The 27,934-nt window shown below is 49.0% G+C and overlaps 10 protein-coding genes across 10 annotated transcripts; 7 read left to right on the top strand and 3 right to left on the bottom strand.

The window, feature by feature from the left end:
- Positions 1-250: 250 nt before the first annotated feature.
- Positions 251-2,144, bottom strand: N7520_001875 (putative CTP synthase; the record flags this gene model as incomplete). Its single annotated transcript, XM_057135810.1, has 3 exons — positions 251-1,835; positions 1,897-2,032; positions 2,120-2,144. The coding sequence occupies 3 exons, from the start codon at positions 2,142-2,144 to the stop codon at positions 251-253; spliced, it is 1,746 nt and encodes a 581-aa protein (XP_057001746.1).
- A 1,214-nt stretch (positions 2,145-3,358) lies between these two features.
- Positions 3,359-4,213, top strand: N7520_001874 (uncharacterized protein; the record flags this gene model as incomplete). The annotated part of the gene is made up of 2 exons (XM_057135809.1): positions 3,359-3,753; positions 3,811-4,213. The coding sequence occupies 2 exons, from the start codon at positions 3,359-3,361 to the stop codon at positions 4,211-4,213; spliced, it is 798 nt and encodes a 265-aa protein (XP_057001745.1).
- Positions 4,214-5,237: 1,024 nt separating this feature from the next.
- N7520_001873 (uncharacterized protein) lies at positions 5,238-7,549 on the top strand (the record flags this gene model as incomplete). Its single annotated transcript, XM_057135808.1, has 6 exons — positions 5,238-6,025; positions 6,100-6,326; positions 6,374-6,504; positions 6,553-6,799; positions 6,854-7,354; positions 7,401-7,549. 6 exons carry the CDS (start codon positions 5,238-5,240, stop codon positions 7,547-7,549), a joined length of 2,043 nt encoding a protein of 680 aa, XP_057001744.1.
- Positions 7,550-8,559: 1,010 nt separating this feature from the next.
- N7520_001872 (uncharacterized protein) lies at positions 8,560-11,246 on the top strand (the record flags this gene model as incomplete). The annotated part of the gene is made up of 2 exons (XM_057135807.1): positions 8,560-8,743; positions 9,016-11,246. The coding sequence occupies 2 exons, from the start codon at positions 8,560-8,562 to the stop codon at positions 11,244-11,246; spliced, it is 2,415 nt and encodes an 804-aa protein (XP_057001743.1).
- A 446-nt stretch (positions 11,247-11,692) lies between these two features.
- On the bottom strand, positions 11,693-12,921 carry N7520_001871 (protein-lysine N-methyltransferase; the record flags this gene model as incomplete). Its single annotated transcript, XM_057135806.1, has 4 exons — positions 11,693-11,811; positions 11,859-11,994; positions 12,041-12,565; positions 12,694-12,921. 4 exons carry the CDS (start codon positions 12,919-12,921, stop codon positions 11,693-11,695), a joined length of 1,008 nt encoding a protein of 335 aa, XP_057001742.1.
- Positions 12,922-14,157: 1,236 nt separating this feature from the next.
- N7520_001870 (40S ribosomal protein eS24) lies at positions 14,158-14,920 on the top strand (the record flags this gene model as incomplete). Its single annotated transcript, XM_057135805.1, has 3 exons — positions 14,158-14,234; positions 14,467-14,714; positions 14,844-14,920. 3 exons carry the CDS (start codon positions 14,158-14,160, stop codon positions 14,918-14,920), a joined length of 402 nt encoding a protein of 133 aa, XP_057001741.1.
- Positions 14,921-17,487: 2,567 nt separating this feature from the next.
- Positions 17,488-18,426, bottom strand: N7520_001869 (uncharacterized protein; the record flags this gene model as incomplete). The annotated part of the gene is made up of 1 exon (XM_057135804.1): positions 17,488-18,426. One exon carries the CDS (start codon positions 18,424-18,426, stop codon positions 17,488-17,490), a length of 939 nt encoding a protein of 312 aa, XP_057001740.1.
- Positions 18,427-21,773: 3,347 nt separating this feature from the next.
- N7520_001868 (PPIL4 family peptidylprolyl isomerase) lies at positions 21,774-23,338 on the top strand (the record flags this gene model as incomplete). The annotated part of the gene is made up of 3 exons (XM_057135803.1): positions 21,774-21,853; positions 21,947-22,892; positions 22,943-23,338. The coding sequence occupies 3 exons, from the start codon at positions 21,774-21,776 to the stop codon at positions 23,336-23,338; spliced, it is 1,422 nt and encodes a 473-aa protein (XP_057001739.1).
- A 440-nt stretch (positions 23,339-23,778) lies between these two features.
- Positions 23,779-25,431, top strand: N7520_001867 (UDP-N-acetylglucosamine diphosphorylase; the record flags this gene model as incomplete). Its single annotated transcript, XM_057135802.1, has 3 exons — positions 23,779-24,507; positions 24,564-25,298; positions 25,360-25,431. The coding sequence occupies 3 exons, from the start codon at positions 23,779-23,781 to the stop codon at positions 25,429-25,431; spliced, it is 1,536 nt and encodes a 511-aa protein (XP_057001738.1).
- A 1,073-nt stretch (positions 25,432-26,504) lies between these two features.
- gisB (putative zinc knuckle nucleic acid binding protein) lies at positions 26,505-27,537 on the top strand (the record flags this gene model as incomplete). The annotated part of the gene is made up of 6 exons (XM_057135801.1): positions 26,505-26,559; positions 26,612-26,647; positions 26,703-26,714; positions 26,770-26,811; positions 26,867-26,991; positions 27,043-27,537. The coding sequence occupies 6 exons, from the start codon at positions 26,505-26,507 to the stop codon at positions 27,535-27,537; spliced, it is 765 nt and encodes a 254-aa protein (XP_057001737.1).
- Between the last annotated feature and the right edge of the window lie 397 nt (positions 27,538-27,934).

The raw sequence follows: 27,934 nt of genomic DNA, 5'->3' as shown, positions 1-27,934 counted from the left end.
GAATCGAAAAAGTCCGAATGCCTAGTAGAAATTAGAATCAATACTAATGATATAATCTTTAATCCATAAGCTATCATCCTACATCTTACATGTCTACCCCATCCATGCACATGTGGATGGAACCCGTTTAATGCATGGATTACGTCTGCACATGTGGGAAGTCTGCATGATTAAAACATTCATTGTGTTCATTTGTACTCTATAACCTGTTTTTTTCCATTAAACTCCAATGTAATCAGTGATCAATCCCCTATTGCTTTCTTCCAATGCTGCGTTGACCGGCATTAACAGCCGCAGTAACCTCATCCAGACATCCAGCAGCGGCAGCGAAGAAACCCAGGAAAGCCTTGCTGGGGCTCAACACACGGCTGAGGTACTCGGGGTGGAACTGGACACCGACGAACCAGGGGTGATCCTTGATCTCGACGATCTCCATACGCTCACCCATAATGTCCTTTCCAATGAACGAGAGACCGGCCTTCTCGATCTGGTCGATCATGGCCGGGTTCACCTCGTAACGGTGACGGTGACGCTCTTCCACTTGAGTGGTGGTGGGTCCGTACATGGCCCGCAGACGGGACCACTCGGTTCCCTCCTGGAAGATACAAGGGTGCTTGCCCAGACGCATGGTGCCTCCGAGCTTATCCTTGTCGACCTCGGGCATGTACACGATAGCGTGGTTCTTGGCGTTGGGGTGGAGCTCCTCGCTGCCAACATCCTCAATGCCCGCAACGTTGCGGCAGTACTCGAGAACAGCCAGCTGCATACCGAGACAAACACCGAGGAAGGGCTTCTTCTGGGTACGAGCCCAGGTGATCGCCTTGATCTTACCCTCGGTGGCTCGGTTGCCGAATCCGCCTGTCACGAGGACACCGTCGGCGGTGCAGACGGCGTGCCACGCCTTGTGGTACTCGGCCGGCGAGTTGGTTTCCTCCTCAAGGTGCGAGGCGTCGACCCAGACGATCTCGACCTTCTTGTGGCAGTACATAGCGGCGTGCTCGAGCGCCTTGGACACACTGATGTAGGCGTCGTGGAGCGTGATGTATTTGCCGACCAGCGCAATGGAGACAGTATCGTGGACGAATTCCTGGCCACGGGCGAGCTCGCACCAGTCTTCCCACATGCGCTTGCCAGACTCAATGCGGTCAGCAGGGGCTGGGGGAAGAGAGGTCTGGAGGCTAAGGAGGTTGCTGATGGTGCCAACCAGGTTCTGCTTCTCCAGAAGCATAGGCACGTGGTATGTAGTGGTGACGTTGTGCACACCCAGAACCTGGTGGGGTTCCATGGAGCACATGTTGGCGATCTTCTGGATCGTGGAAGCCTCCAGGGGCAGTTCACAACGGCAGGCAATCAGATCGGGGTTCAAGCCGGCGCTGCGCACATCACTCATGGCACGCTGGGTGGGCTTAGTCTTCTGCTCACCACCAGGACCCGGAGGAATCACGGGCACGTAGGAAACGTGGATCTGGACAAAGTTGCCCTTGCCAGCGCGACGTTGGAGCTGACTCAGAGCGTGGATGAAGGGGGCACTCTCGATATCTCCAACGGTACCACCGAGCTCAATGATGCAGACATCTGGCTCCGCCCCAGACTCGTCAACGGGGATGCGGGCCACACGCTCAATCCAGTCCTGAATGGCATCGGTAACGTGGGGCACGACCTGCACGGTCTTACCAAGGTAGTGGCCAATCCGCTCACGGTTAATGACGTGCTGGTAGATTTTACCGGTGGTGATATTGTGATCGCGGGTCAGGGTGGTGAGGAGGTAACGCTCGTAGTTGCCCAGGTCGAGGTCCATTTCGCCGCCGTCATCTGTGACATAGACCTCACCGTGTCTGTAGAATTACACCGGTGAGTCAACGGGTTCAATCGAGACGTGGGATCGCAGATACTGACTCGGTGGGGGCCATAGTACCCGCATCGATGTTGATGTAGGGGTCGATCTTGATACTGGTGACCGCCAAACCAGTCGTCTTGAGAAGCAGGCCAGTGCTAGAGGCAATAATGCCTTTGCCCACGCCGGAGATAACACCTGCACGAGGGGCGATGAATTAGCTTAATGTTTCCCAATGGATAGTTTTTTTTATTTTTTTGAATGATTGGAACATGACAATCTTACCTCCAGAAACCAAAACGTACTTCATCTTGCCGGCAAGCAGAGCAAAGCAGAATGGACCAGTGCGCGAAGAACTGGGCGACACGGCAAAAAAGCAGAAAGAAAATGGAGATTTGCGCCGCGGTGAAAATCGCCACGCTAAGCCTAATTGGGTGACCACGTGACCTCATCGAATCTGCAGAAGTATAAAATATTTGAGTTGATCATCATAAGTCTATATTAGATTTCTTGAATTTATTCGAAAACTTCCATCCTGTCCCTATAATACCCGTGAATATAAGGGACCATTTACTGTGGTGAATAAGGAGGTTGATAATGACGTAGATAGGGGTGATCTACATCTGTACTTTCTAACGGTCGATCTAAGTGCTAGTATGTATAGATGACTAGAACTCGTGATAGGACAAAACCATCCACTAAGAAATTCTGATAGGGTGGTGGACTCAAGGCCAAGACAAAAGTACTGTGCAATGAATCTGACCACTTTTGGTCTTAACCCCGTGTGCAATTTCTCGGGACGCAGCGGGTACAGTCGACTTTTTTAGACTGGAATGAGATCCATCGACCGAGTTAGGGTTGGCAAAACTTGGGATTCGGAATGCTCTGGGCCGAAGATTGTACGCCCCGAAAACAATGAATGATGGGAATGATCAAGAGTTTGATCTATACAATATATGCGATCTAAATTTCTGTCGTACTAAATTGTATATAAGAAATCAAACAAGAAAATTATATAATACATCTTGGTTACAGAATCTTTGGATGCAGATCGGGTCCAAAAGTGGTAACATTGGTAATCGTATTGTAACACTACCATAAATTCCGGGATTGATCCATGTGTAATTTGGTCACACGGTGTACCATTTGGACGCGAGGCCCTCACCTCTTTTCCCCCCTGTGTCTCTTCTACGGCTGCGACGAACCTTTTTTTGATTTGGGCCTTTAGAGAAATTAAACGAGATGAAATCCACTCGCCTCAACATCCCTTCTTTTCCTTTCCCCCGCCCCTCCCATCTAATAACCTCCTCTTCACTTCCCCTCCTTGATCTTACTATCATCCCATTTCTATTCACCCTCGACACTTTTGCCTCATATTGAAGGAGTAATTTATTTCCCCCAAATCCTTCATCTTCCGGGCGGTGGAAACACCCACGTCACAATCACCGCCCCTACCAACCTCCTTACCACCCCCAATCTATTCAAGTAAGAGGTCAACACCCCGACTCCTCATCACCAACCATCATGGCTCCCGCTGGCTCTACTACCAACGGTCGCTCCAATCGCGCCAGCACCTCTAAGATCACCCCCAACTCCTTAGTGGTGACTTTGAAACTGTCTCCAGAGGCTCTCCAGCAAGTTCTAGGAGAGACCTTCGACAGCCACTCCCCCAAAGCCAACCTTCTCAAGGGCGAACGCTCCTCACCGGCCTCCTCCGAAGCCCCTGCTGTCCGTCCCTCATCTGCCGGCAATGGATCTGATGCCGACGCAGCTTCAACACCCGCCGGAGAAACTCCAGGGGACACCCCGCGCCGGAAGGGAGTCCCAGGTCCTAAGCCGGGCAACAAACGGACAAATGGACAGGCCGATGCCGCGTCGCGTTCACGAGGCAGACCAGGACCGAAAAAGAAACCCCGAGTGTAGGTTTGAACCTCCGAGTGATTGACTATCAACATACTAATCCATTGTTCTTATAGTGAGGAAGGCGGCGACGCTAGCAAACCGGCAGCCAACCACCGTATCGGACCGAAGGCCAACACCGGCGCCATCAATGCTGGCCTACGTGCTCTCGACCGTACCGGCGCTCCATGTCGCAAATGGGACCGACAGCCGTTGAAACTACGCAGTTTCACCGGAGTTGCCTGGCAGCTGCCTGCCTGGCATACCTTCAGATCATCACACATGGACTCCGACTCGAACAAGGATGGTATTCTCGAGAGCGGAGACAGTGACTCCAAACCCTCCTTAGCCGTCCCAGGCCCTGATACCCTCAATGGTAGCAGTGCGGTACCAAGTGAAAAGAGTGCTGGTGACGATGTCACTCCTGCTCCGTCCAATCTGGTTGAGCCCTCGTCGCCGGCGATTGCCATGACCGCATGATCCCGGAGCTGTATATTAAACTCCTCTTCTTTTCCTCCCTTTTTTCCTTATCTCTATTTATTTCCTCTACGATCATGTTTCGGTTCGGTTTCAGGTTCGGCGTCTTGTGGGTTATTGGCTTTGCTTTGTTTTATTTATGGGCAAAGGGTCGCATGTTGCGTCACTCCGGGAAAGGTTGGGTCTTTGGGTTTATCTGGCTTCTATTTTGTATCATACATTATCAGGGTGATTTTTCTTTTGGTTCTTACTTTCTGCTTTCCAAGAACTGAGTGAGAGAAGTGCTAATTTTGGGTTGATCATTTGGGGAATGAGACCATAGCGCTAGGATTCTTCCTAATAAAAGTCCAAGTCTGCTTTGACCTATTGGTTAATATGGCTCTTATCTCTAGTAAATCCAGTTGTGTAGGGTAGTCTATGGGTCCAAAAATTTATAGGTAGTTTATCAGTTGACGGAGTTTTGAAATACCGTATAGTTCCGTGACCCTTTACCTGGTTAGGATGTATAAGTACTATAGTAAGCTGTACGGAAAAGCAAGACAATAAAACCTGGACTAGCAATCTATATCTTTTGAATAAATCAAGGGTACATTTGCATGGAAAGGGCCTCGTGACAGTTGGGCATTTCCAATCACCAATCACTCCCCTCTTTTCCCTTTAAAAAACATCCCGGATCTTCCCCGCAATTCCCGATGAGTTGTTTGATATCTTGTCCTTCCTTAATCTATTCTGAACTTACGATTTCAGACTAGTTTTTACTCGACTGGTTTGATTCCACATTACTGTGTCGCGGCCTTGTCGCTGCTTCCGGTCACCCAGATGACCCGCTGGTCACGCAACAGTCAGCAAGAGATCTCTTAGCGTGACGCTCGGCAAGAGTGAAAGAGAGGAGGGGCAGGAGAAAACCATAGCATTCACAAATCAGCACAGCCGAAAAGAAAGAAACTATTCGCAGGTCGGTAAAGAGAGACACGAGAGAAACATAGCGCCGCCCCGTCATCCATTCGGGGTGACCCGCACACCCACCATGGCTGATGTTCCTTTCCCCGGTGGAGCTCGAGGAGCTCCAGGATACGGCATCGGCCAACGTCGCTCTTCCTACGCCTCCGTCGTGTCCGGCAACGCATTCTCTCCCCCGATTTCCAGCTCATTTTCTCATTTGCTGAACTCCAACCCCATCTCCTCTTATCCCCCACCCTCTCCGTCTGAGGGCCACCTCCATCGGGCCTTGTCCGGCTTGAATGCCGCAGATATGCATCTCAACCCGGCCTCTAGGTCCGCTTCCTCTTTGGACTCTCTCCCTGCCTACTCCCGCAAGTATGCCGGTATTCCGCGCTCGACAGATTTTCCGCACAGCCTGGCTTTGACCGATACCCCGTCGTTCTTGACTCCTTCCTACCTACGTGACTCTCCATACATCTCTCGCCTCGAGGCCGCCCACCGAGCCAAGTTGGCCACCCAGCAGCGTGATAATTCTTCATCAAATCCCGCCTCAAACCCTCCCCTTTCAACATCATCCAGCCATGTCCACCTTCACCGCATGGCGCCGTCCCACCGCGGTATGACGTATGATCTCATCGAGAAAGAACCCCCGACGGTTGCCGATAACACCATTAATCCCCTTCCCACCCAGTGGAGCTCAGTGGACAAATATACCGGTCTAGAACTATCAAGTGATGGCTTTGAGGTCCGATACGGTGGCCCTGTGCACAAACACGATCACGAGGCAGCTGCGTTGCGGGCGGACAACCCCATGCCGCCACAGTGCGGGATCTACTATTTCGAGATAAAGATTGAATCCAAGCCGAAGGAAGGGTGGGTACTTCAAGGTCTTGGGAGGATTTCCAAGGTATACTCGTATCAGTGCTAATGGTATTCATTCATTGCAGCATGATTGGAATCGGTTTCTCCAGCACAAAGGCTTCCGTTGAGAGACTCCCAGGTTGGGAGCAGGAATCTTGGGCATACCACGGAGATGACGGAAAGTCATTTTACGGCGAAAGCCAAGGCCAAGGCAAGCCTTATGGACCAACCTTTGGAGTTGGAGATATCGTCGGATGTGGTGTCAACTTCTCCACTGGTCAAGCCTTCTTCACCAAGAATGGCGCCTTTCTAGGTATGTGGGATGGAAATAGGGCCGAAGACTAAACTAACAGCCTCCAGGATATGCATTTCGTGAATTGCGCAACGTCAAACTATATCCATCTGTCGGGATGAAGAAACAACCCCCAGTGCACTTAAAGGCGAATTTCGGCCAGGAGCCATTCGTATACGATATTGACGGCATGGTTCGGGTATGTCAGCTTTATTCCTGAACCTTGCAATTGACTAACGTCGAGCAGCACGAGAAAGTCGCCATCGAATCTCAGATTAGCATGACAAGCACAGACAGCTTACAGCCGCCTCTAGATGAATCAGCGTTGCTTCAGGAGTTGGTTGCTCAGTTTTTGGCCCACGATGGCTATGTAGAGACTGCGCGAGCATTTGCTGAAGAGGTTGCCACTGAAACAGCAGCTCTGCAGAATGGACATGACGCCCCTTTGAAGAAATACGAAGTTGAGGAAGATCACGAAGCCATTAATCGAAACAGTAAGTCGATATCACACTTGGACAGATGCTGGAACAAGAATCTAATGACAACAGGAATCCGTGCTGCTATCCTCGATGGCGATATTGACAAAGCCCTTAAGCATACGAATGCCTATTACGCCAGCGTTCTAGAAGACCACCCCCATATTCTTTTCAAGCTCCGGTGCCGCAAACTACTGGAAATGATGCGCCAAGATTATGAGGAGGCAAAACATGGCTACTCAGTATCGTCAGGGGCTCAAAATGCCGTTTTCGATCAGGAGATGGAACTCGATGATGGAAATTGGGATGCAGACGGGATGGATACTGAAGAGGCTGGGCCTCCCGAGCCTGAGTCAACGCCGCAAGTACCCTCTGGTATTTCGACCCAAGCCATCTTGTATGGCCGGCAACTGAGTCTGGACTACCCATCCAATGAAAATGGTGGGGACCTGAATATGCTTAAGCAAATTGGGTCACTACTAGCGTACACGGACTTCAACTCTCCAAATGGATATTTACTAGATCCTTCTGAGCGAGTGGCTGTGGCGGAGGAACTGAACTCGGCCATTTTAGGTAGGCCTCTCAACGTGATAATCATGAAAAGTGCTAACATGTCCAGTGTCCCTGGGGAAATCATCATCCGCAGCTCTAGAGAGGCTATACCAGCAAACAGAGGTCCTAGTTAACGAGATCAGTGAAGACGGCGGCGCTGGGGCGTTCATCAATGTTCGGAATTACATCAACGATCGGAATGACGGTTTGCTTTGAATCGGCGCTGGGTTTCATATTTTCTTGTCACTTCTTTCTCACGTCCTTGAGTCTTAGACCATATTCAAGACCAAGTGTTCGGGTCTGCTTTAGTCTCTCTACTCTGATCTGGGTTGGATCGGTCTGGATTCCATTCGTGTGCAATTCTTTCGTCTATCACAATAGCCAGAATGTTTGAATGATTTCCTCCCTGGCTTTCTTTTTTTCACTTCAAAGCAAATGTTCTGTCTCGTGTTCTCCTTGATATCTTCCGGTCATAAATGATGCAGTGCTAGCTATCGCATAATCTGCACAACTGCATATGCTGGAGATAGGACGGATATGGAATGGAATGGGATCTTCGCTAATACAAACCTATCAACAGAGTTGAATGTTTACTTATCGTAGTGATGGTCCGCATCTTCCATTAAATCGCTCTTCCAGTGCCCACATTATACCAGTAATGGCTTCGAATTTACGACGGGAGGGCCTAAGACGTGCACCAATTAGGTCATCTGAGCTGATCTTCGATTGCCCTTGAAAATTATTATGTATTCGTACTCTGTACATATACTTACTGTTGTAGGCAAATTATAGTTTCTATCTTGCATAGGAGTTGTCAAATATCAGATCCCGATATATATTCATGCAAGGGCTATGTGTCATGAAAGTGGAATGTAGGTACACATACAAAAATGGACACCTCCCAGTAAATGGCTTCCTAAATCTAATGAGCCCCCTGAATATCCCTCCCTCACATATATAACCAAATAAACCCTCAAGTAACATCGTAATTCCATTTTAGTGAATTGTCACCGTGGCTTATACCCAATTACCTAATCACATCACCTTACATCAGCTGTTCGCCTGATTTCTCCGCTTTTTTGCGCCAGCTGTGATTAGGTACCTGACCCTGCATCACTGCACAAAGAACGCTGTGCACTGTGATAGCTCTCATTTCGAGGCCCAAGGGAATCGGATGTTCAGTTCGTCTAACTGTTGCTCCTTCAAGGGGTAACATTCCCGTATCCATGGATTCCCTCCCGCATAGCTCGGACGGGAACCATTATCCCAGCATTCCGACTCATTCCCGCGCGCCAACTTCCCTGCGCTGCTGCTGTGGTCGTGATGACTGTGCTCTACTCGAACACAATAATCTCGCTCTCGAGGGTTTGGAAAAGGATCTGGAGACCGCTGCAAAATTAGGCCAGGTAAGTTGCTTTTTATGTTTCTTATACGTTCGCTGCGATCTTCGTCACACCGCTGTGGGGCTTGGTGGTTTGCATGGCTAGCTGAGCCTGCATGATTGATCGATAGATCATTTGGATGTTGTCATTCCGGAGGTTTTCTGGCTTGTGGCTTTTCTGAAGAATTTCCTGTTCCTGTTTCCCTTTCATCCACTCTCCCCGCAACTTAATCTATACGAGAGAAAGTTTCCTGCCTTTGTGTACTCCACTCGTCTTGCCTATGGACTCCCTCAAATTGAGGTCTCCTGTCCTCTCTCTTTGCGTTGGCGTCCGTCATGACCACCCTTCATTTCCACGACCCTCTTGTTCCTGCAGACTGTCAAGCGTCGTCGTCGCTGACTTTTGCTCTACAGGCCCTGCTTTATCGGCATGAAAGCTACATAGCTGAGGCGGAAGAAGACCGCCAGCGCTTGCTTGAGAATGTTGATTCACTTGAGCTCGAAAAGCGTCAGATCAAAGCCGAGAACGCACGTGTCATTGAAGAAAACCGTTGTCTTCTCGAACAGCTTGATGGGTTAAACCAAGCTGCCGTCGAGTCAGACGACCAAATTAAGTCGTTGAGTCTCACTTTGGAAAGGACAGAGGCGGAAGTACGCAGATTGACAGTGGCTGCTTCGCGTGCTGAAGAACTCGAGATGCAATTGGCCATCATTGAGACCGAACAGTTGAAGTTACAGGACAGCCTGACGACTGCTCAAGAAGACGAGAGATCTGCTGTACAGCGTTGGCGTAATGCCGAACATACACTCCGGGCTCTCAATGACCAGGTTGAGCGCATTGAGACGGAAGCTCGCGAGGAACGCGAGCGACATGAGGAAATTATTCAGCGAATGGAGCGCAAGCGGAACGTGGAACGTGAGTTGGAAAACGCTGCTGTTCGATTAAAAGGCGCAGCGGCAGCTTCTGAGCTCGGCCGCAATCCTGGTACACCTGTGGTCTCACGCTTTGTGAAGGATATCTTAGAAGACAATGCGCATCTGCAGGTCGGCATCATTGAGTTGCGTGAAATGCTTGAGAGCTCCAACCAAGAAGTGCAGAATCTACGAGATCAAGTCCTATATCATCAGCCGCTTGACGGCGTAGATGAAGAGGATGGTGAATCTACTCCGGTTGCAACACTATCTGATGAATTGGACGCAAAGGAACGTCGTGTCTCACAAGAATTCCACGTCCATCATCATTATCACACCCCAACGACGACGCGCAAGGATAAGGGTTCTCTGAATCGTCGTGTCAAGAAGAAACGTCCCTCCCTGGGAAGCCCTGGTCCGATGCATTCTGCCATGACCAATTCCCCTCGACGGTCTATCCATCGCTCCCAGTCATCAGGCTCATCTTTGAACACCATTTTGTCACAAACGTCCGTCTCAATTCCACCTTCCACACGCCGATGGTCCCTACAGTCACCAGCGGCAGATTCATTGGCTAGCTCTCCGCGGTCTGCGTTCCGTACTTCCTCCATCTTTGATCGGACCGATCGTGGTTATGATTTCTCTCAAGCTACCAGCCCCGATAGCACCGTTTTCTCTTCTCCTCTCATCGATGCACATAATACCAAGGGCTTTGACTTGACTAACAGACCAATGGATGGGTTTGACCATTTCGATCAAACGCCCATGGACCCCCATCTATTCTCTGAGAATCACTACGACCAACCTGGGTTCTTAGACCTCTGCGAAGGCGTCAAATCTCACCCCGCTATTCCAGAAGAGTCAGAACCTTCACCCCCTGCGCGATACTCCGAATCCAAAAACGACCCACACACCGCAGAGGATATCACGGGGCTACACATATCATACACACCGTCCTTACGCAGGTCGGCATCCCACGACAGCCTACTCTCTGTAGCCGGCATGGACATCCACACCTCAATCAACCGCCAGGCTCGCATGGGCGACTGGCACACTGGCTTACGAATCCCCCAACGCCTCATGTCTCCTAGTGTTGAGCTGGTTTCCACTCCCCCAATTATCTCCGCCCCCACGGTCATGGTCGATCGAGTCAAGGGCCAGCTTTCATCCCGCTCTCTGCTTGCCTCCATGGCCGCAAGTGCAGGGAACCTTCCATCGGATTCTGCATCAGCGGTATCGGCAGATAGTTCCAGCACTACCTCAACAACAACACCTACCTCTCGGAAGTCCTCCGCATTGGGTCGCTGGGTTATGGGTCGGTGGGGTGTATCTGCAGTACCAGAGAGAGATCCCCAGAGCGAAGACCGCATTGCCGCAATTGAGTCGGCTTTGGTTCCAGAACCTCCAAAGCCAGAGTCGGAGTCAACGCCTTCGGTGCCGCCTAAGGCCACAGCTCCAGAACCTGCACCGACTTTCCGCTTCAGGCACCCGGGCGTGAACCAAAAGGGACCAATATTGGGTCTTCGTCCTCCGCTTCCGGCTCCGGTCACTCTACATGCACAAGACATTGATGAGAATCTCTTGCGCGAAAGCCTTGCTGAGAACGGCGAGAGTGCGTGATTCTCGACGGACATATTTCTTCTTATACATCTCCCGCCCCTCCTTTACTATTTCCTACTCACCTATTGACCTACCTCTCCATATCTTCCACCTCCCTACCTTTCCCTACTGCTTTACTTTTCCTCATAGCATTTTCAGCATTGCATTTGGGTTGGCTGTCTGCTAGTTTTGCATTGCGTGGTATATCCAGTCTTTGACTTTGATTTTGGCGTTTTCACGGCGCCTGGACTGTGTTGTTGTCGACGATACCCTGAAGACTTTCCTTTTACCTTTTTCTTTGTCCGCCCGGGTGGCTTGGATCGTGATCTTCCACCGGTTAGAGTACTTGAGCTATTCTGTTTCCAGTCATGAATATAGAACGTTGATTCATATTTTGATCCAATAAAGCCAAATGCAGGTAACCTGATGGGTATCTAATAAAACAAGCTCATGGTCTCATAGCATGGCTATGCCGGTAAAACACGATATGTTTGAACCGGGATGTCGGTTGTATGGAAAAATCCAGTCTGTTGATCAGCCGGGGTAGATTCGAACGGTAAACGTTCAACCTTATAACCATAAGAATCTGTTCTCGTCAGCGTCTGTTCTTACAACTTCAGCGACGCAACTCACCACACTCAGTTAAGAATGCCTGAAATGTAGCCTCATTCCTTAAAGCCACACCAGTAACAAAATGACCAACACCATAATTCTCGAAGAGATCCCGCAGCGTCACAAGAAGCGGTGGAACAATATCCGCATCATAAACCTATCATATAAGCACCCATCCATTCACCAAGAAAAAGAAGACGTACCAAATCCGCTCCAAGAGCAATATCAAACTCCAATTCACCCTCTTCCACCCCCTCCACCCCCTCCAACGGCGTCCCCCAATCCCACAGAGCAGGATACATAGAAATATCCCTCCCCTCCGCCACCGAGTTCAGCCGCACACACTCCCTCATATTCGCAACCAACCCCGGCTCCCGATCCGTCGCCACAACGCTCCTTACACCAAGATGTCGCGCACAAAGCAACGACAAGAACCCCGTCCCTGCACCGAGCTCAATAACCTTCTTCCCCTGCACGATAGTCTGACCTTCAGCCGAAGCAAGGAAAGAGCCCAAATGAAGCGCTGCTTCCCATGTTCTGTTACCGGTCGTTCCGCCCGAGAGGATCAGGCCGCGGTTCTCAACGGTTATGACAGTTCGGTCGGGGATGTGTGGTTGGCGGGGAGCGGTGTATTTTACATTTGAGAGTTCTGTTGCGATGTCCATGGGGCTGGGTTTTGGTTGGGCGAGGAGATTTCCCCAGGCTGTCATTAGGTCGTCGAGGATTTCCTGGGGATGTTAGTTAGTATATGACGTGGAGCGGGGAATGATGGGAAGTATTTTTCGGTGTTCAATCATTCAAACCAAGAGGAGATCACATGGTTGAAGAAATGGAAGGAAAGGGAAGGGGAATATACATCTTCTTCGGGGTTTGTAAGGGCGCCTTCGATGCGCGCAATCAGTAACTTCAAGATGCGCGCCCGGTATGTTGCTGGTGGTAGTGGGGTCAAGGATTCGTCGAACATGTGCTGGTATAGGGCTGCCTGGACTTCGGGACGGATGAGGACATTGTCTGGTGGAAGGTCGAGACTTGGAGGATCAACCAGTTGGAAATATTGAGCAGTGGGAAGATGAATTATGTCCATGGTTGTAGAAAGATGGAGATATTTGGTGGCTGAGAACCAATGTGTCTGCAGTGACGCCCGCGTTACTGGATTGGGTTTAGCGGGTAGAATGGGGAACTATAGATCGAGCGGATGTTAAATGGACCACGAGGAATGAGGAATCTTCAATATAGTTGTTCGGAGGTTGAATAGACTGAAGATTCTTAAGATTTTAATGTTGACTCATTGAGGAAATATTCATATGAAGAGCGTGGGTTAGGGACCGTAGAGTTGAATGAACTGATTTTTCTATGATATAATGTCATCGAGTCCTCTTTTAATAGTGGAGACACTTGAGATCAATCTCTGATTTGTTGAATGCTCAGGTACCATTCACTGATTGGCTCATAAGTAGATCCGCATTTAATGTGGGGTGCAAGTAACTTGGATAAGGTGGAATGGGAAGAGTCACAAGGATAAATAGGAGGATGGAAATAACCCCATGGATAAGGTGGAAGGAAGGTGGTCCAACGTCTCGAAAGAAAATGGGGGAATGGAAACACCCTCATGAAAGGAAATTGGGGAGGTGAGAAACGGAAACATAAATAGCATGGGAGAACAACAAAACCAAACATTAGAATTGGCCTCACCCGAATACTAAGAAAGTACCAATATAGGGACAAATAATTTGAAAAAGGTATGCCCCCCGCCATCTTGTCCTAGTATTCAGAGCACCGCTGAGGATCGCACTCTGGTTGATAGATATCTCCTAAATGAGCTGAGATGGTGGATGCGCGTCCTAAATACAGTGCTGGTCCGTCCAGAGCAACCACAAAACTACTAGTACATTGGCCATGCTGATCGGCCCTGTTAAATTAGGGATCAGATGAATAAGCAGTGACGGACTTCAAAAGGGGGACTATTTTTTGTAAGTCAAATACAGATCATCTTTCTAGAGGGAATTGGGCTGATGTTTTTTTACTTCCATTTTCATTATCAATTTAATTTTCATATGTTTAATAATCTATATGTATTTCTCTCTGTTCTTTTCCGTCGGAATTGAAGCTATTCAACATGAACATCTATGGAAGACTGATAAGGGATTACTGATAAGCTGATAACCATCCTTATCGATGAATAAGTCAGCAACCCTGGTATCCACCTGACCTAATCACACCCTAAAACAGACTAGCGTGACTCAGTAGCCGAGAAACGCACACGAAAATTGAAAGTCCATTCAGACTCATTCGACTTCCCGCATCACCACTCACCACCAAAATGTCCGACACCCCCGTTACTCTGCGGACTCGCAAGTTCATTCGCAACCCTCTGCTTGGCCGCAAGCAGATGGTCGTGTAAGCGCCCCCTTTCCCCCCCATTCTCTCGGTCTGGCGCAAAATGGCAATCCAGGATTGAGCAAGGACCATCGAAATTCAATTCGAAAACTCGCCTCCGACACATGAATACATGGAAAACTGGAGAGCACGGATGGAAGGGGAACTGCGATTGTCACGGATTTCGCCAATTTTGCTGCACAGACCGATCTTCGAATTTCAGAATTCGAGACTGACTTTTCATCTCTTCCAGGGATGTCCTCCACCCCAACCGCCCCAACGTCTCCAAGGATGAGCTCCGCGAGAAGTTGGCTGACCTGTACAAGTCCAACAAGGACCAGGTCTCCGTCTTCGGGTTCCGCACACAGTACGGTGGTGGCAAGTCCACTGGCTTCGCTCTCGTCTACGACTCTGCCGAGGCCCTGAAGAAGTTCGAGCCTCACTACCGTCTGGTTCGCATCGGTGTTGCCAGCAAGATCGAGAAGCCTTCCCGCCAGCAGCGTATGTCTCCCCTTGAAGTCCCCCTAAAAAAAGATTTTTTCCTTCGGGATCTTATCTACCTCTTCGTGAGGTTGCCTCCTTGAGGCCGACCCTTTATATTGGTCACCCCACTGACACTACTGATTGCAGGCAAGCAACGCAAGAACCGCTCCAAGAAGTTCCGCGGTACTGCCAAGACCAAGGGCCCCAAGAAGTCCAAGGCTTAAAGGACTCGCTCTTGTACTTGACTCGATGGATGCATTGTTTGGTACCCTGGTGGTTCTGGGAATCTCCTGTTTCACATCTCTTTTTTGAAATGTAAGCAGTCGTGGTCGATGGTGGATGACACGGATGCATTAAGATACGAAAAAATACCTATTGTGGCCTGTGGAATATCTCCCGACTCCCAGATGATCTGTTGGTGGTTATGCCCCCCTGTGGGAGCCGGATCTGCTTTACCCTGTAGATACCGGTTCAAGATCTGATGATTGCTTCAAAAGGCGTCAGGTCGAATAAAAACGAGGGATATGAGAATCCGGGTGGTTTTCCCCCGGTATGAATTACATATTTTCTTTCTGTTCAGCCACGTCTGTTCAGCTGTAGATGTAGACCATACAACCAAGCAAGGTTTATGCCGAAAGTCCGGGGTAAATCTACTAAATCTTAATGCCCACCTTCCCCACTACCCATGTCCTTGGACGTAGAATGTACAAGGTATGGAGTACAAGTAACACAACCACCCTGGCAAACCCTGATAGCCAATACCCAGACTAGGCTAGCTCATTCCAGGAAACCGGGGCAAAACGGGGCGGACAGCCGAAAGCTTTCCCAAAACTCAATCCATCTCCATACACATGCACAGACACCGCATATAACCCGAAGCCGGATGAGGTTTGAGTTGGAATTAGAACTATGGAGTACAGTGCATCACTGAACACAGTACAACAGTCTAGAATGGGAACCAGAAACCTAATCTACAGGACTTGGGAGAGTAATGAGGGACATGGTTAACAAAGTTATCAAATTCACCGAAATTCAACCATTCAGGGATTTTAGGGACTTAGGTCTTTGCCACTGAGGTCATTCCAGATCGTATGTAGGTAGAGGATTAGGGTTGTGCAGGGGCTTACACAGGGTTGAGGTAGACGGGCATAGTTGCACGGTACTTTGGAACTTGAAACTTGGAACTTGGAACTTGCATGATACATTTATACACAGATGGTGACTTTAGGTCTGTTGGAAGGGTTCAGCAGTATCTACTAATAGTTTTAACTTGGAATGGAGAAAGATTGATAGGTACTGATACTGTATTTTTAACACAGACATCGAATCTCGCCAAATGAGCAAAGTGCACATGATCTTGGTGCCCATACCTAAGGTTCAGACAGATCCCTGATAATCCCCAACAGCGAAGTAAATAAGGATGCTTAGGATATGCAATTTTATGGGAGTAGAACCCTGCATGTCTATTCCTATAGTTTCAATCCCTTTGCATATTAGCTTGGATATAATTACTTCTTTGTCCAAGCAACTGAGTCCTTCGTATCACATTTTTGTGGGCTATTTCTCTTGATTGTCAAACTTGCTTCTTCTTTCAAAAATAATTGGAAATCTTATTCATTCTTGATGGCACATATTCGACAAAAGACCATTATACGTCTCCCCTAGCTTGTGGGTATCTTGAAACTTTCTGTGTAATATTGTAAAGTCTATCCAATCAGCACCTGAGGACATCGAGACAGTCTAGACAGGCCGATGTGATTCAGATAAGATCTTACACGTAAGAATCCGGTAGATTAAATGCTATCACGAAATTCTCATGGTACGAGGGATATGTACCACTCAACGATCATGTTGTAGATCCATAGATATAGCATGTACCACCAGCCCTCAGCGAGTAGATGGTAGATCTGCATAGCTGATAAAGTCAGATACGCACTTAAGAAAGAGGGCATGCAGGTACATATTCCATATTGCCCTGGACAGGCACTAGCTATTATAGTCATTATAAGTTCCACTATTATATTGTAATACCAGATATCAAATCTCAAATGGAGATCGGAATGCAAACAGAAACGCCTCCGGTACGTAAATCATAGAGTAAACAAAAAAGTATCCTCCAAATAGAAATGAAGCAAAGTAAAAGTGCCCGGATCTGAGCTTGGTAATTAAGTGTTCGAAATTGCAGGGTTATCAAACAGGGGAAATGGAATAAGCAATAAAGAGAAGGGTCAACCATCAAAGTATGAGATGAGGAGAGTTAAAGAAACAAACCAACAAGTACTCAAAAGTAGCCTCCCATTCAACGATTAGATATTTGCCGCTTCCAGTCCAGGCCAAGTATTTTAAAATCAATCACAAAAACGACAAAATTGCAGGGTGTCAAGATAGACGAAGGGAAATGGAGTGATCAGAGCACATGCAGGTACACAAACAAAACCAAAAAAACCAAAAAAAGAGATACAACTGATCGAAGACACATGTAACGCCGACATGGTTAGGGTCCTCCGGAGATCCAGGCTTCTGAAGGCCGATCTCCTCAATTTCATGCAGTGTCGACCGAGACCGTGATACCCCAACGCACTATTCTCTCTGATCAGAAGGGAAGAGATAGAGATCGTGGATCGGGATACTCCGACCAGGTCCATGTTGGCCTTGCACGCACGAGTCGGTCATTCATCACACCAAAAAAGACCAATCCCAAAAGAAAAGATAAAAGGAAACAGAAGAAAAAGCAAAACAAAATCAAAACAAAATAACTTGTGACAAGCACATTGGAAGGGTACGGACACTTCTAATAACCCTGGTTACCCAACGGCTCAACAGGCCGATGCACACTTTCGACCACAGAACGGTGATACTCAGGCATATCAGGAGCCAAGCTGAACAACGCACCAGTATCCCGGTGCGGCACGCGAGTGTACGAAAGCCCACTAACAAGCGTACCACTCCCACGCTTCTTCTCACTAGTGCTGTATCCATACATATCAGACGAACACTCAGTCAGAGCTAGTAACCGCTGACCGGAACTTTGGTCGAGAGAAGAGCTGCGAATCTGTCTTGTTGGGAGTGGGTATTCGGAGTCTAAAGTCTCGAGGACGGGGTAGACGGGGCTCCCGTTCCCGTTTCCGCTTGGAGCGGCCGTTGAGCTTCTTTCTTCCGCTGTTGTGGGCAGGGGGTAGGAAAAGAGGATCTCTGGTGTGGGGTTTATGTTGACGTATTTGTTTTTGCTTCGGTCTTGGGGTTGGCTTGGGCTTGGGATTGGACGTTCTGGACCGTTTTGACGTGTCCAGAATGAGCTTTTGTAGTCTGGAGCTGGGGCCCATGTCCCGTCTGGTAAGAAATTTGCTGAGCTTGTAGCTTGGGGACAGCGAGATGTGGGAGTTGGGAGGGTCCGCGCTGGCTCTGTAGTTTCGGGTGAGGAGACAGAGCCGGCTGTGGGAGCCGAGTTTGGTTGAGCCAAGTCTGAAGATATGCCTTGGCTGGGGAGCATGTAGGCATATTGAGACTGGTTTAGGTTTGCCTCTGGATCGGGATAGATGTTGTCATTGGGAGTTCGGCCTGTGAACATCGAGTTCCATGCTTTAGGGCTCCATGTGGCATAGTCCATAAAAGCGCTGGACGGAGCGTATGAAGAAGACTGGATGTAGTTTATAGGTTGCTCGAAGATGTGAGCGGCAGCACTCATATCAAACTCCGGGCTTCGCTGAAGCTGGTACGGAAACGCAGCCATACGTGTCTGTGGAGAACCCATAGAAAGATGACTTGATTTGGAGTGTGGGTGCATTCCCTGAGGACATGGGGTAATTGCTGCACCCACATGTGGGTAAGGCCAACCGGTGCTGGTTTTATGAGAGTTCACGGGATGAGAAGTCACCACATGAGAGTCTACAGAATGAGAATTGACCTAAAATGAAAAATATGAGTGGATGACAATTTGCTCATCAGAGTTAGGGCAAGACTTACTCTGAAGAACTGGCAGTCCTTACTACCAGCACCGCGACAGTTGGAGCATGCTTGACCATCGCCAGAGTCACCACTGCACTTGATTTTTCTCTTTCGGCATCGTCGGCACTAAAATGATTAGGCTATGAGATCCCCGGGTTTATCCGAGTACCTACCGCCACTGGAACACGACGCCGTTGAGAGGTGCGCATTTTGCCCTCCACCTCGGTAGCCGGGCTCATACAACGAGAGTGATCCGTCAGATCATGCTGATTTACACTTCGCATTGAGCGAGACGGTGAAAGCACATCGTGATGGGACTGGTCAAAACCAGGTTTTTCATAAAAAGAGCTCATTGCTAGGCCAGGTCAGTTGGATTTGAAGTAAGAGAAGGAACTTATGCATACCCAGACACAAAAGAGAAAGGGAGTAAGCTTTTAGAACATAGACTTGACGAGACTCATGGTTCAGCTGAAGGGAGGAAAAATGAGAAAGAGAAGATGTCTCTCAAGTACTGGAGGTAGGGCTGGATTTAAGCCTATGTTTGGGTAACAATCGGTGTGATGGTTTAGGTCTCTTTGATTGAATACTAGGCCCCTGGTCGATTTAGACGAGTTGGTCGATCTAGAGGTATTATTTGAAATTTCAGTCATTCAGTTTTTTAATCTTTAATATTTCTGTTTTTTTTTTCTATGATCATCTTAGGCATAGTTGGGATTTGAGTGCATGAAGGTGGAGGGTGGAGGGTGGAGTTTGTGAGAAAAAAACAAAAAAAAATCACGTAACCAGGGCGTTTCTGATTTCTACTTCTGGCTTCTTCTTTCTAAATTCTTCTTATTCTTCTTTTTTGGCAACTTGTTGTACCCAGGGGAAATGATATGCACAGTTCCGGAGTGCATCCAATCCAGATTCCCCAGTCGATGGGAAAGACCAGCCAGCAGGACTGTCCCCGGCGTTTTAGAGACTTGGTTTCACAAAGTAACGTCACACTGGTCATGACCTGATAGCCATGACGAGAATAAGTCAAGACAAGGAGATTAGGAAAGCCCTCTCCGCCACAATAGATTCCAGCCAATCAGTCCAGGGATACATGTTTCTCCTCCACGTTCCCAATAGATAAGCTTGGGTGATTTGTTTGACAACTTGACATGCTTGGCTTGATACTATAGGATCCTGATAGGGAAAAAGAAAAAAAAGGGAAAAATTAAGCGGATGACCGTCAACGTTTGCCGAACTTCCTGGTGTCGATCCGGGGGACAGCTTCCGGTGGATCGATCCATCATGAAGATTCAACAAGAAAATGTTTGCTTAGAACCTGGTCAAACTGCTGATTGGTGTGGCGCCTGTACTTCAAGGGGCTTAGGGTCTTTTTTCAGATGCATCAAACAAGGCGTTAAACAGTCCGAACTGGGGGGCCCGCGACGTTGAATCGAGCGGACAAGTTGATTGGAAGTCATTCCTTCCCCTTTTCCCCAAAGCTTCTCAAAATAACATTCTCTTGCGACAAACGCGCACACAGTCCCAAAATTTTATTCAGGTTGCCCCATGTCTCAGACTCATGGAGAGACGTAAATGTCTCAAAAGCCAGATAAGAAGCTACACTTTAAAAAAAAGGAAATCGAACACTTGACACCTATCAAATTGATCAGCCGGCGCTAGCACGTACTAGGATTAGGGCGCCAGCAAAAAGGCGCGCGCCATAAAGAAACACTACCAGGATCCATGGCCTTAAGGTTGCGTCTTGATCGTCGGCATGGATTGGTGGTGGATCCACTGGCTATTAGCTCATCCGCGCGCAACTAGATCGAAATGGCAAGGACAAAAAGAGAGAAAGAAAAAAAAAAACTGACAAGCCAGATCCATAGGGCCTGGAAAGGTTGGGGGCAAATCTGAATGTCCCAAGCTTAAAGGGGAAAAGGGGGGAAGATTGAAAGGCCGCGATGCAGGAGATTCCAGGATACTATTCTAGGATGGGAGTTCAGTCACTCCACAAGGAGATGTTGTCCTTCTTACACGGTCATTGTCCCTCCTTATGGGTATTTCTGTGAATATGGAAGAATAGAAGGCTTGAAGCTAGAAGAAGAATAAAAGCCACACATTTCATTCCATTTCAATTATCCGGAGCCGGCAGAGATGAAGAAGTCAAGGGAGTTCTAGACAACTCCGCGACTGACATCGCACGACATGGGCCGGAGTCAGGAGAGACAAACCGGGCTAAACCAGCTGACTTTGGCTTGACTCGCCAGTAACATTGAAATTGAAACTAGTCTTTTGCACTAGGGATACCTTGTACTTGCCCCCTGTTTGCCGGGGCGAGAGGCTCCTTCTGTTTTGAGTTGTTTTGGGGCTGAGACTGGGTTTTGCTTGTTATCCTTTCTTATTTCTGTGCCTGACTCAAATGGGAAGACCTCGTTCATGATCCCACGTGTAGGCTATGGGGTTGAAGATGATAGATGTCAATTTCGCCATCCTGCTTCATTCCTGTTCTGCAGGAGGCCGCCCGTTTTGCCCTCTCCCCGCCGTTTTCTGTCGTGGAACAAGTCATCTGGTTATTCAAAGAGGTCACTGCGCTGACAGGTTGACAGGTCCGTGGTACTGTGTACATACGGTAGTCATGTCATGAAGTCAGATAGTTAGACTCGGAGGGGAAGGGGTGATTAGAAAACGAAATACATCCATAATTCTCCTTTCGGTCCGGACTGACTGATGCAGCTATTCCGAGAAATCGGTGAGGAGATCTGCAGCAAACAGCTTCAGATCTGCATCTCGATCTGAAAAAGGGTTAGGGGAGGCTTGTCCAACTGGGACACTCGGAAGATATGCCGGTCGATTGTGAAGAGAAAGCCCGTGAGGTGACACCAAGGAGCGCGGGTCGATCATCCGGAGAAGCTATGAGTTGTGGCCTGCATGTGGTGATTTGAGGGTCAAAAAAGCTCCTTAAGTTCTAGTTCAATTCAAGTTCAATTCAAAGTGTTGGTTGTACAAGAAAAAAGAAAATTGTTGCAAATGTCTAGTTCCCCGCTATACATTTGTCTCTCATTGGTCCAAGCTTCATGTCGATCTTTCTCCGACTTCTCTTTGAACTTTGAACCTTGAACTTATCGCCAAAACACTATACCCCCTGTCCCTCCCAAAATGAGTGCTCTACTGGAGACCTCACTGGGTGATATCGTCATTGATCTTTTAGTTGACGAGTCACCCAAAGCTTGTGAGAAGTAAGCGCCCTTTCCCACCCTTCGCATTCCCATCTTGTCCGTCGTGGCATTAAACTTATGCTGAGAAAATACTAAGCTTTTCTCTGTTTATAGCTTTCTCAAGCTCTGCAAACTCAAGTACTACAATTTCTCCCCCGTCCACAGCGTCCAGAAGAACTTCTCCTTCCAAACCGGCGACCCGCTTGGTCCTGACGCCCCCGAAAGCGATGGCGGATCCTCGATCTGGGGTTTACTGGACGGCCCCTCTAAGCGCACCTTTCCAATCGACCTGCCGAAACTCAAGCACACTGAGCGCGGAACGGTGAGTATGGCAACCGTTCCAGCCACCAACGATCCCGACCAACGCCTGGCCGCCAGCCAGTTCCTAATTACCTTGGGTGACAATCTGGACTACCTGGATGGAAAGGCGGCTATTTTTGGTAAAGTCGTCGAAGGGTTTGATGTGTTGGAGAAAATAAATGATTCGTTCATCGATGATCGAGGTCGACCCTTGAAGGATATTCGTATCCGCCACACTGTCGTTCTGGATGATCCCTTTGATGATCCATCTGGGCTGGTCGAGCCGCCTGAGAGCCCCCTGCCATCTAAAGCGCAGCTGGCGACGGTGCGGATCGCGGACGATGAAGAATTGGATGACGATATGGATGAGGATGCCATGGAGAAGTTGCGCCGGGAACGCGAAGCCCGTGCACAGGCCTTGACCTTGGAGATGGTGGGAGATCTGCCGTTCGCAGATGTCAAGCCCCCGGAGAATATTCTCTTTGTGTGCAAATTGAATCCCGTGACTCAAGGTATGTCTACACTGAGATCTTGGTTGGAGTTCTACGCTCACTATGTTTTAGATGAGGACCTACAATTGATCTTTAGTCGATTTGGTGTCATTCTATCCTGCGAGGTCATCCGGGACAAGCGTACTGGGGACAGTCTGCAGTACGCGTTTATTGAGTTCGACAATCAGAAAGACTGCGAACAAGCCTACTTTAAGATGCAGGGTGTACTCATTGATGACCATCGAATCCATGTCGATTTCTCTCAAAGTGTATGTTCTCAGATCCCTACTGATATCAATCAAATTCTAACATCCTCTAGGTTTCCAAATTGTCCGACAGCTGGCGCAACTCCACCATCACCAAGCGCAGGCAGCGAGGCGGATTCGGTGGTGTCGCTGATCTTGAAAAGAAGCGTCAGTACCGAGTGCCAGACGACTATCGGGCTGATGGGCCTAATGATAGTTACAATATGGTCTTTGATAAAAACAAGCGTCAAGTTCAACCAGATCGGCAATCTGGGCCGCCTGACTCTCGTGAGCATCGTCGCAGTCCCCCAAGAGATTCATACCGGGATCGACGAGATCAAGACCGACCTCGTCGGCGATCTCCTAGTCGAAGCCCTGGACCAAGAGATCGTCGAGACCGTGATCGCTACCGTGACCATCGTGGACGAGATGATCGTGGACGAGATGATCGGTATGATCGTCGCCGATGAATTTAATGTATTTAAAAAACCTTGTATCAGCAGTGGCAATAGATGACATCAAATCAATATATTAGCCTGTCCCAATGTCTCAATGTCTCAATGTCTCAATGTCTTCAATTCCAAGTAGAAATCCGGGTCGGACTGGCCCCGCTGGCGGGGCACAATCGGCAAAGGCAATCCAATGGACAGGTCTCACCCCGAGACTCACAGGTTATTCTGTCCGTGGCTCCGATTCGCCTGAGACACTAAAAATAATTTCTAGTCTAAACCATTTAGGTATTAGTTGAGATGTATCCCTAGTTACGGTGTAGACGAAGCTACAGCTTCACCCCGCGAAGTTCGATTTATTTACTTTTCTTTCCCGCCACTTCCCCTTTCCACCCCTCCTTCTCCCACAACTCCTTCTTTCCCTTTCCCTTGCTACATAACCTCTTTAACACATAATCACAATGGCCGCCGCAATCAAGGAAACCGTCTCAAACCTCATTAGCAAATTCTCAGGTGCTTCCCTGGAGGAATCTCCCCGCGAGCCCTCCACCGAAGAGTTCCAGTCCCTGAAGGACAAGTACACCCAGGCCGGTCAAGGACAAGTCTTCGCCTTTGTCGATGAACTGTCAACCGTCGAGAAGTCCCAACTCTTCCACCAGCTATCGAACTTTGACCCCACCCGCATCAACGAGCTGGCCAATGTTTCCCTAAACCCTCCCAAGACCGAGCAGACTACCGCTACGGTCGAGCCCCTACCGGAATCCGCTACGGCATCCATCATCGATTCTGACGCCGCCGATCTCCAGAAATGGTTCGATGCCGGTCTGAAGGAGGTTGCTGAGAACAATGTCGCCGTGGTGCTGATGGCCGGTGGTCAGGGTACCCGTCTGGGCAGCTCTGCACCCAAGGGTTGCTTTGACATTGGACTGCTGAGCCAGAAGTCGCTATTCCAGTTGCAGGCGGAGCGGATTCTGAAGCTGCAGGAGGTGGCGCAGAAGACTCACGGCGTTCAGTCGGCGATTATTCCCTGGTATGTTATGACCAGTGGACCTACTCGCAAGCCGACAGAGGAGTTCTTTGAAAAGAGCAATTACTTTGGACTTGATAAGAGCAATATCTTCATCTTCGAGCAGGGTGTGCTGCCTTGCATCTCCAATGAGGGTAAGATCCTGCTCGAGAGCAAGGGCAAGGTATGATTATGATTTTTTACTTCTACTTGGCATAGATTGTTGACACGCTAGTACAGGTTGCTGTTGCTCCCGATGGAAATGGTGGAATCTACCAGGGTCTGGTCACCTCTGGAGCCCGCGAGGACATGCGCAAGCGTGGCATCAAGCACATCCACATCTTCGGTGTCGACAACTGCCTGGTCAAGGTGGCCGACCCCATTCTCATCGGTTTCTCTGCCGCCAAGGACGTTGATATCGCCACCAAGGTGGTGCGCAAGCGTGATGCCGCCGAGTCCGTTGGCCTGATCGTGCAGAAAAACGGCAAGCCCGATGTTGTTGAGTATTCCGAGATCGACCAGGAGACCCGTGAAGCCAAGGATCCCAAGCAGCCCGAGTTGCTCAAGTTCCGTGCCGCCAACATTGTCAACCACTACTACTCCTTCCGCTTCCTCGAGTCCATCGAGAACTGGGTTCACAAGCTGCCACACCACGTTGCCCGCAAGAAGATTCCCTTCGTTAACCCAGAGGACGGTGAGGCTGTGAAGCCTACCAAGCCCAACGGTATCAAGCTGGAGCAGTTCATCTTCGATGTCTTCCCCATGACCCCGCTGGACAAGTTCGCTAGCATCGAGGTGCGCCGTGAGGATGAGTTCTCCCCCTTGAAGAATGCCCGTGGTACTGGTGAGGATGACCCTGATACCAGCCGGGCCGATATCATGAAGCAGGGCCAGCGGTGGATCGAGGCTGCCGGTGGTGTTGTCATCACTGAGGGTGAGGCATTTGGCGTGGAGGTCTCTCCTCTGATCAGCTATGTATGTTCTTCCCACTCTTTTCCCCTTTCCCTTGTTACTTATTGCTGACTACTTCGTTCAGGCTGGTGAGAACCTGGAGTTCCTCTCTGGTCGGGAGATTAAGGCTCCGGCAATCCTGGAGCGGGAAGAGTAGATACCACAACATTCCTTGTGTCAGAAAATATTGAGAGCACCTAGTGCAGGTGCAACCTCATGGGCTACGCTTTGGTTGTTACGGTTTAATCTCCCTTTTCTCTCTTTATGCAGGGATATTCCCAAGTTGGAACGAAGAAATGAATTGCATGGTCTTGTTTTATCCTGTTGATCAGAGAATGAACTTGGTTGCATCTATCATAAATGAATGATCTCCGGAATGTAGGGGGATGTACTCCGTACCTCGAAGCTTTCTGTCTAAGCTTTAGAAGCTATAGCTTGAACTACGACCTTGATTAGGTACGTCATGTAAAATATACACAAAAACGATTATCGACTCTTTACTACACAGAGTATCTCCAGTAGCTCCATTGTATAAATTATATAAAAGTTGCAATAATTGACCCTTATAAAGCATTCCCTCGTCATTGACTGAATCAGCAGCCTTACGCAATACGGAAAAGCCCGGGAGCTAATTTGACGAGTTTGCAACCCACTCTTTTCTGTCTCCTTCATTCTTCTTAAAGAAAAAGCTATATTGCAGTGAAGGGTTTGATTTTCTCGGTGTTGTGGTAAGTGAAGTCATTGTGCGCTTGGGGGCTAATGTTCCTTTTCCCCCACTTTTTTTTTCTGTTTTTTTCCCTTTGGTGGGCTGTCAAGAACGTGGTGCTTTCCCCCTCATTGTTAATTTCTTACGCAAGGTTCTCAAAGCTAACAGGGTCCCTGTAACTCAGACTTGAATTTGATTGGATATTTGGAAAGGATCTTGTTCTTTGAGTGAGTGCGCCTTTACCTCTCGTGCCCATTTTGTGTCCCCCGCGCGGATCGTCGTTCCCCTCCATCCGACATGCAAAATTTGAAGATGCCAAAATCGAATATACATCCCGCCCGCTGAGTTTTGGGTGGAACAGTCATGCGCATATGATATCGCTGCAGCTCTTGCTTTCTAACCTTGGATGAGAATGGATGGAGAACGTGACCGCGGAGGGACAATTGGCGATCCGAGACTTGCGCGCTTGGAGGATAATATTTTGGAATCGAATTTGGCTGACGAGCACCGATAGATAATCGGAAATGATGTTGTCTCGTCGTGCGTGCTACAAGTGTGGCAACATTGGTCACTACGCCGGTCAGTTGAGATCATTCAGGGTTGTATAGAAACCTTTCACTAACTGGCGTAGAGGTCTGCTCATCCACTGAGCGCCTTTGCTACAACTGTATGTACATCCCACATTTCTTCCTCTCGATCTGAAGCTAACGATGATATCATAGGCAAGCAGCCTGGTATGTGTGTCGTGTGACCATCCTCCATCAACAAAGTCTCATTCGTTTCAAACAGGCCACGAGTCCAGCAGCTGCCCCCTTCCCCGTACCACCGAGAGTAAGAACCACTCTGTTCGATGATATCATGTTCACCATGTCTGACTTTCTTTTAGCCAAGCAGTGCTACAACTGCCAGGGCCTTGGCCATGTCCAGGCTGACTGCCCCACTCTGCGCCTGAACGGTGGTGCCAGGGGCAGCGGCAGCTGCTACAACTGCGGCCAGGCCGGTCACCTTGCTGTATGTTGAACGAGCTCTGTTCTTCCGGTGACTGTTATTGACAATTCATAGCGCAACTGCACTAATCCCGCTGCCCCCAACGCTGGCCGCCCCTCCGGTCCTCCTCGTGGAGGTTTCCAGGGCCAGGGTGGTTTCCGTGGTGGCTTTGGTGGCTACCCCCGCGCTGCCACCTGCTACAAGTGTGGTGGTCCCAACCACTTCGCCCGTGACTGCCAGGCTCAGGCCATGAAGTGCTACGCCTGCGGCAAGCTTGGTCACATCTCTCGTGACTGCACCTCCCCCAACGGTGGCCCTCTCAGCCAGACCGGCAAGGTCTGCTACAAGTGTGGTCAGCCTGGACACATCTCCCGTGACTGCACCGTCACCTCTGAGACCGCCGCTCCTGCCGCCGATGCTGCCGCTGCCACTACTACCACCGTCGCTGTGGATGCCGCTGCCTCCGCCCCCATTGCCCCGGTTGTTGCTCCTGTTGCTGCCGTCGAGGCTGTCGAGGCTGGTGAAGCCGAGACTGTCCCCGCCGCTGTGGCCGCCGCCACTGTTGCATAAGCGACATCTTCGACCTAACCTCCTGAAAATCTCACCACCGTGCCATGCCCGGACTTATTTCCCCCACTTCTTCTTTTACCCCTGTATTACGGTCACTTTCAACCCCCGAACGATCTTTTATTCCCTTCTCTCTGGAGTCTTCCTTTGCATATATTGGCCACTCACCCTTTGGGTACTGGTTTTGAATCTGTTTGTTTATCGTCTTTGTCCTTTTTCACCTTGCCTGTTATGTATACGACGATCAAACAGAAAAAGTTTTCCCCTTTTTCTTGCTTGAAATCACGAACTCCCTTTTTCACTCAAACTGACTTGATCATGATCAAGTCTCATGGTTGGCGTCTTGTCTATTTATTTCTCAATCTTCTCGATTTGATGAAATCTACTCTTGATTGCGGTT

The sequence above is a fragment of the Penicillium odoratum genome, assembly GCF_028828045.1.
Source record: "Penicillium odoratum strain IBT 22623 chromosome Unknown utg000001l_segment0_segment0, whole genome shotgun sequence".
Classification (NCBI taxonomy): domain Eukaryota; kingdom Fungi; phylum Ascomycota; class Eurotiomycetes; order Eurotiales; family Aspergillaceae; genus Penicillium; species Penicillium odoratum.
Note: the sequence above shows the minus strand (reverse complement) of the source record. Positions and strands in the feature narration are given on the sequence as shown.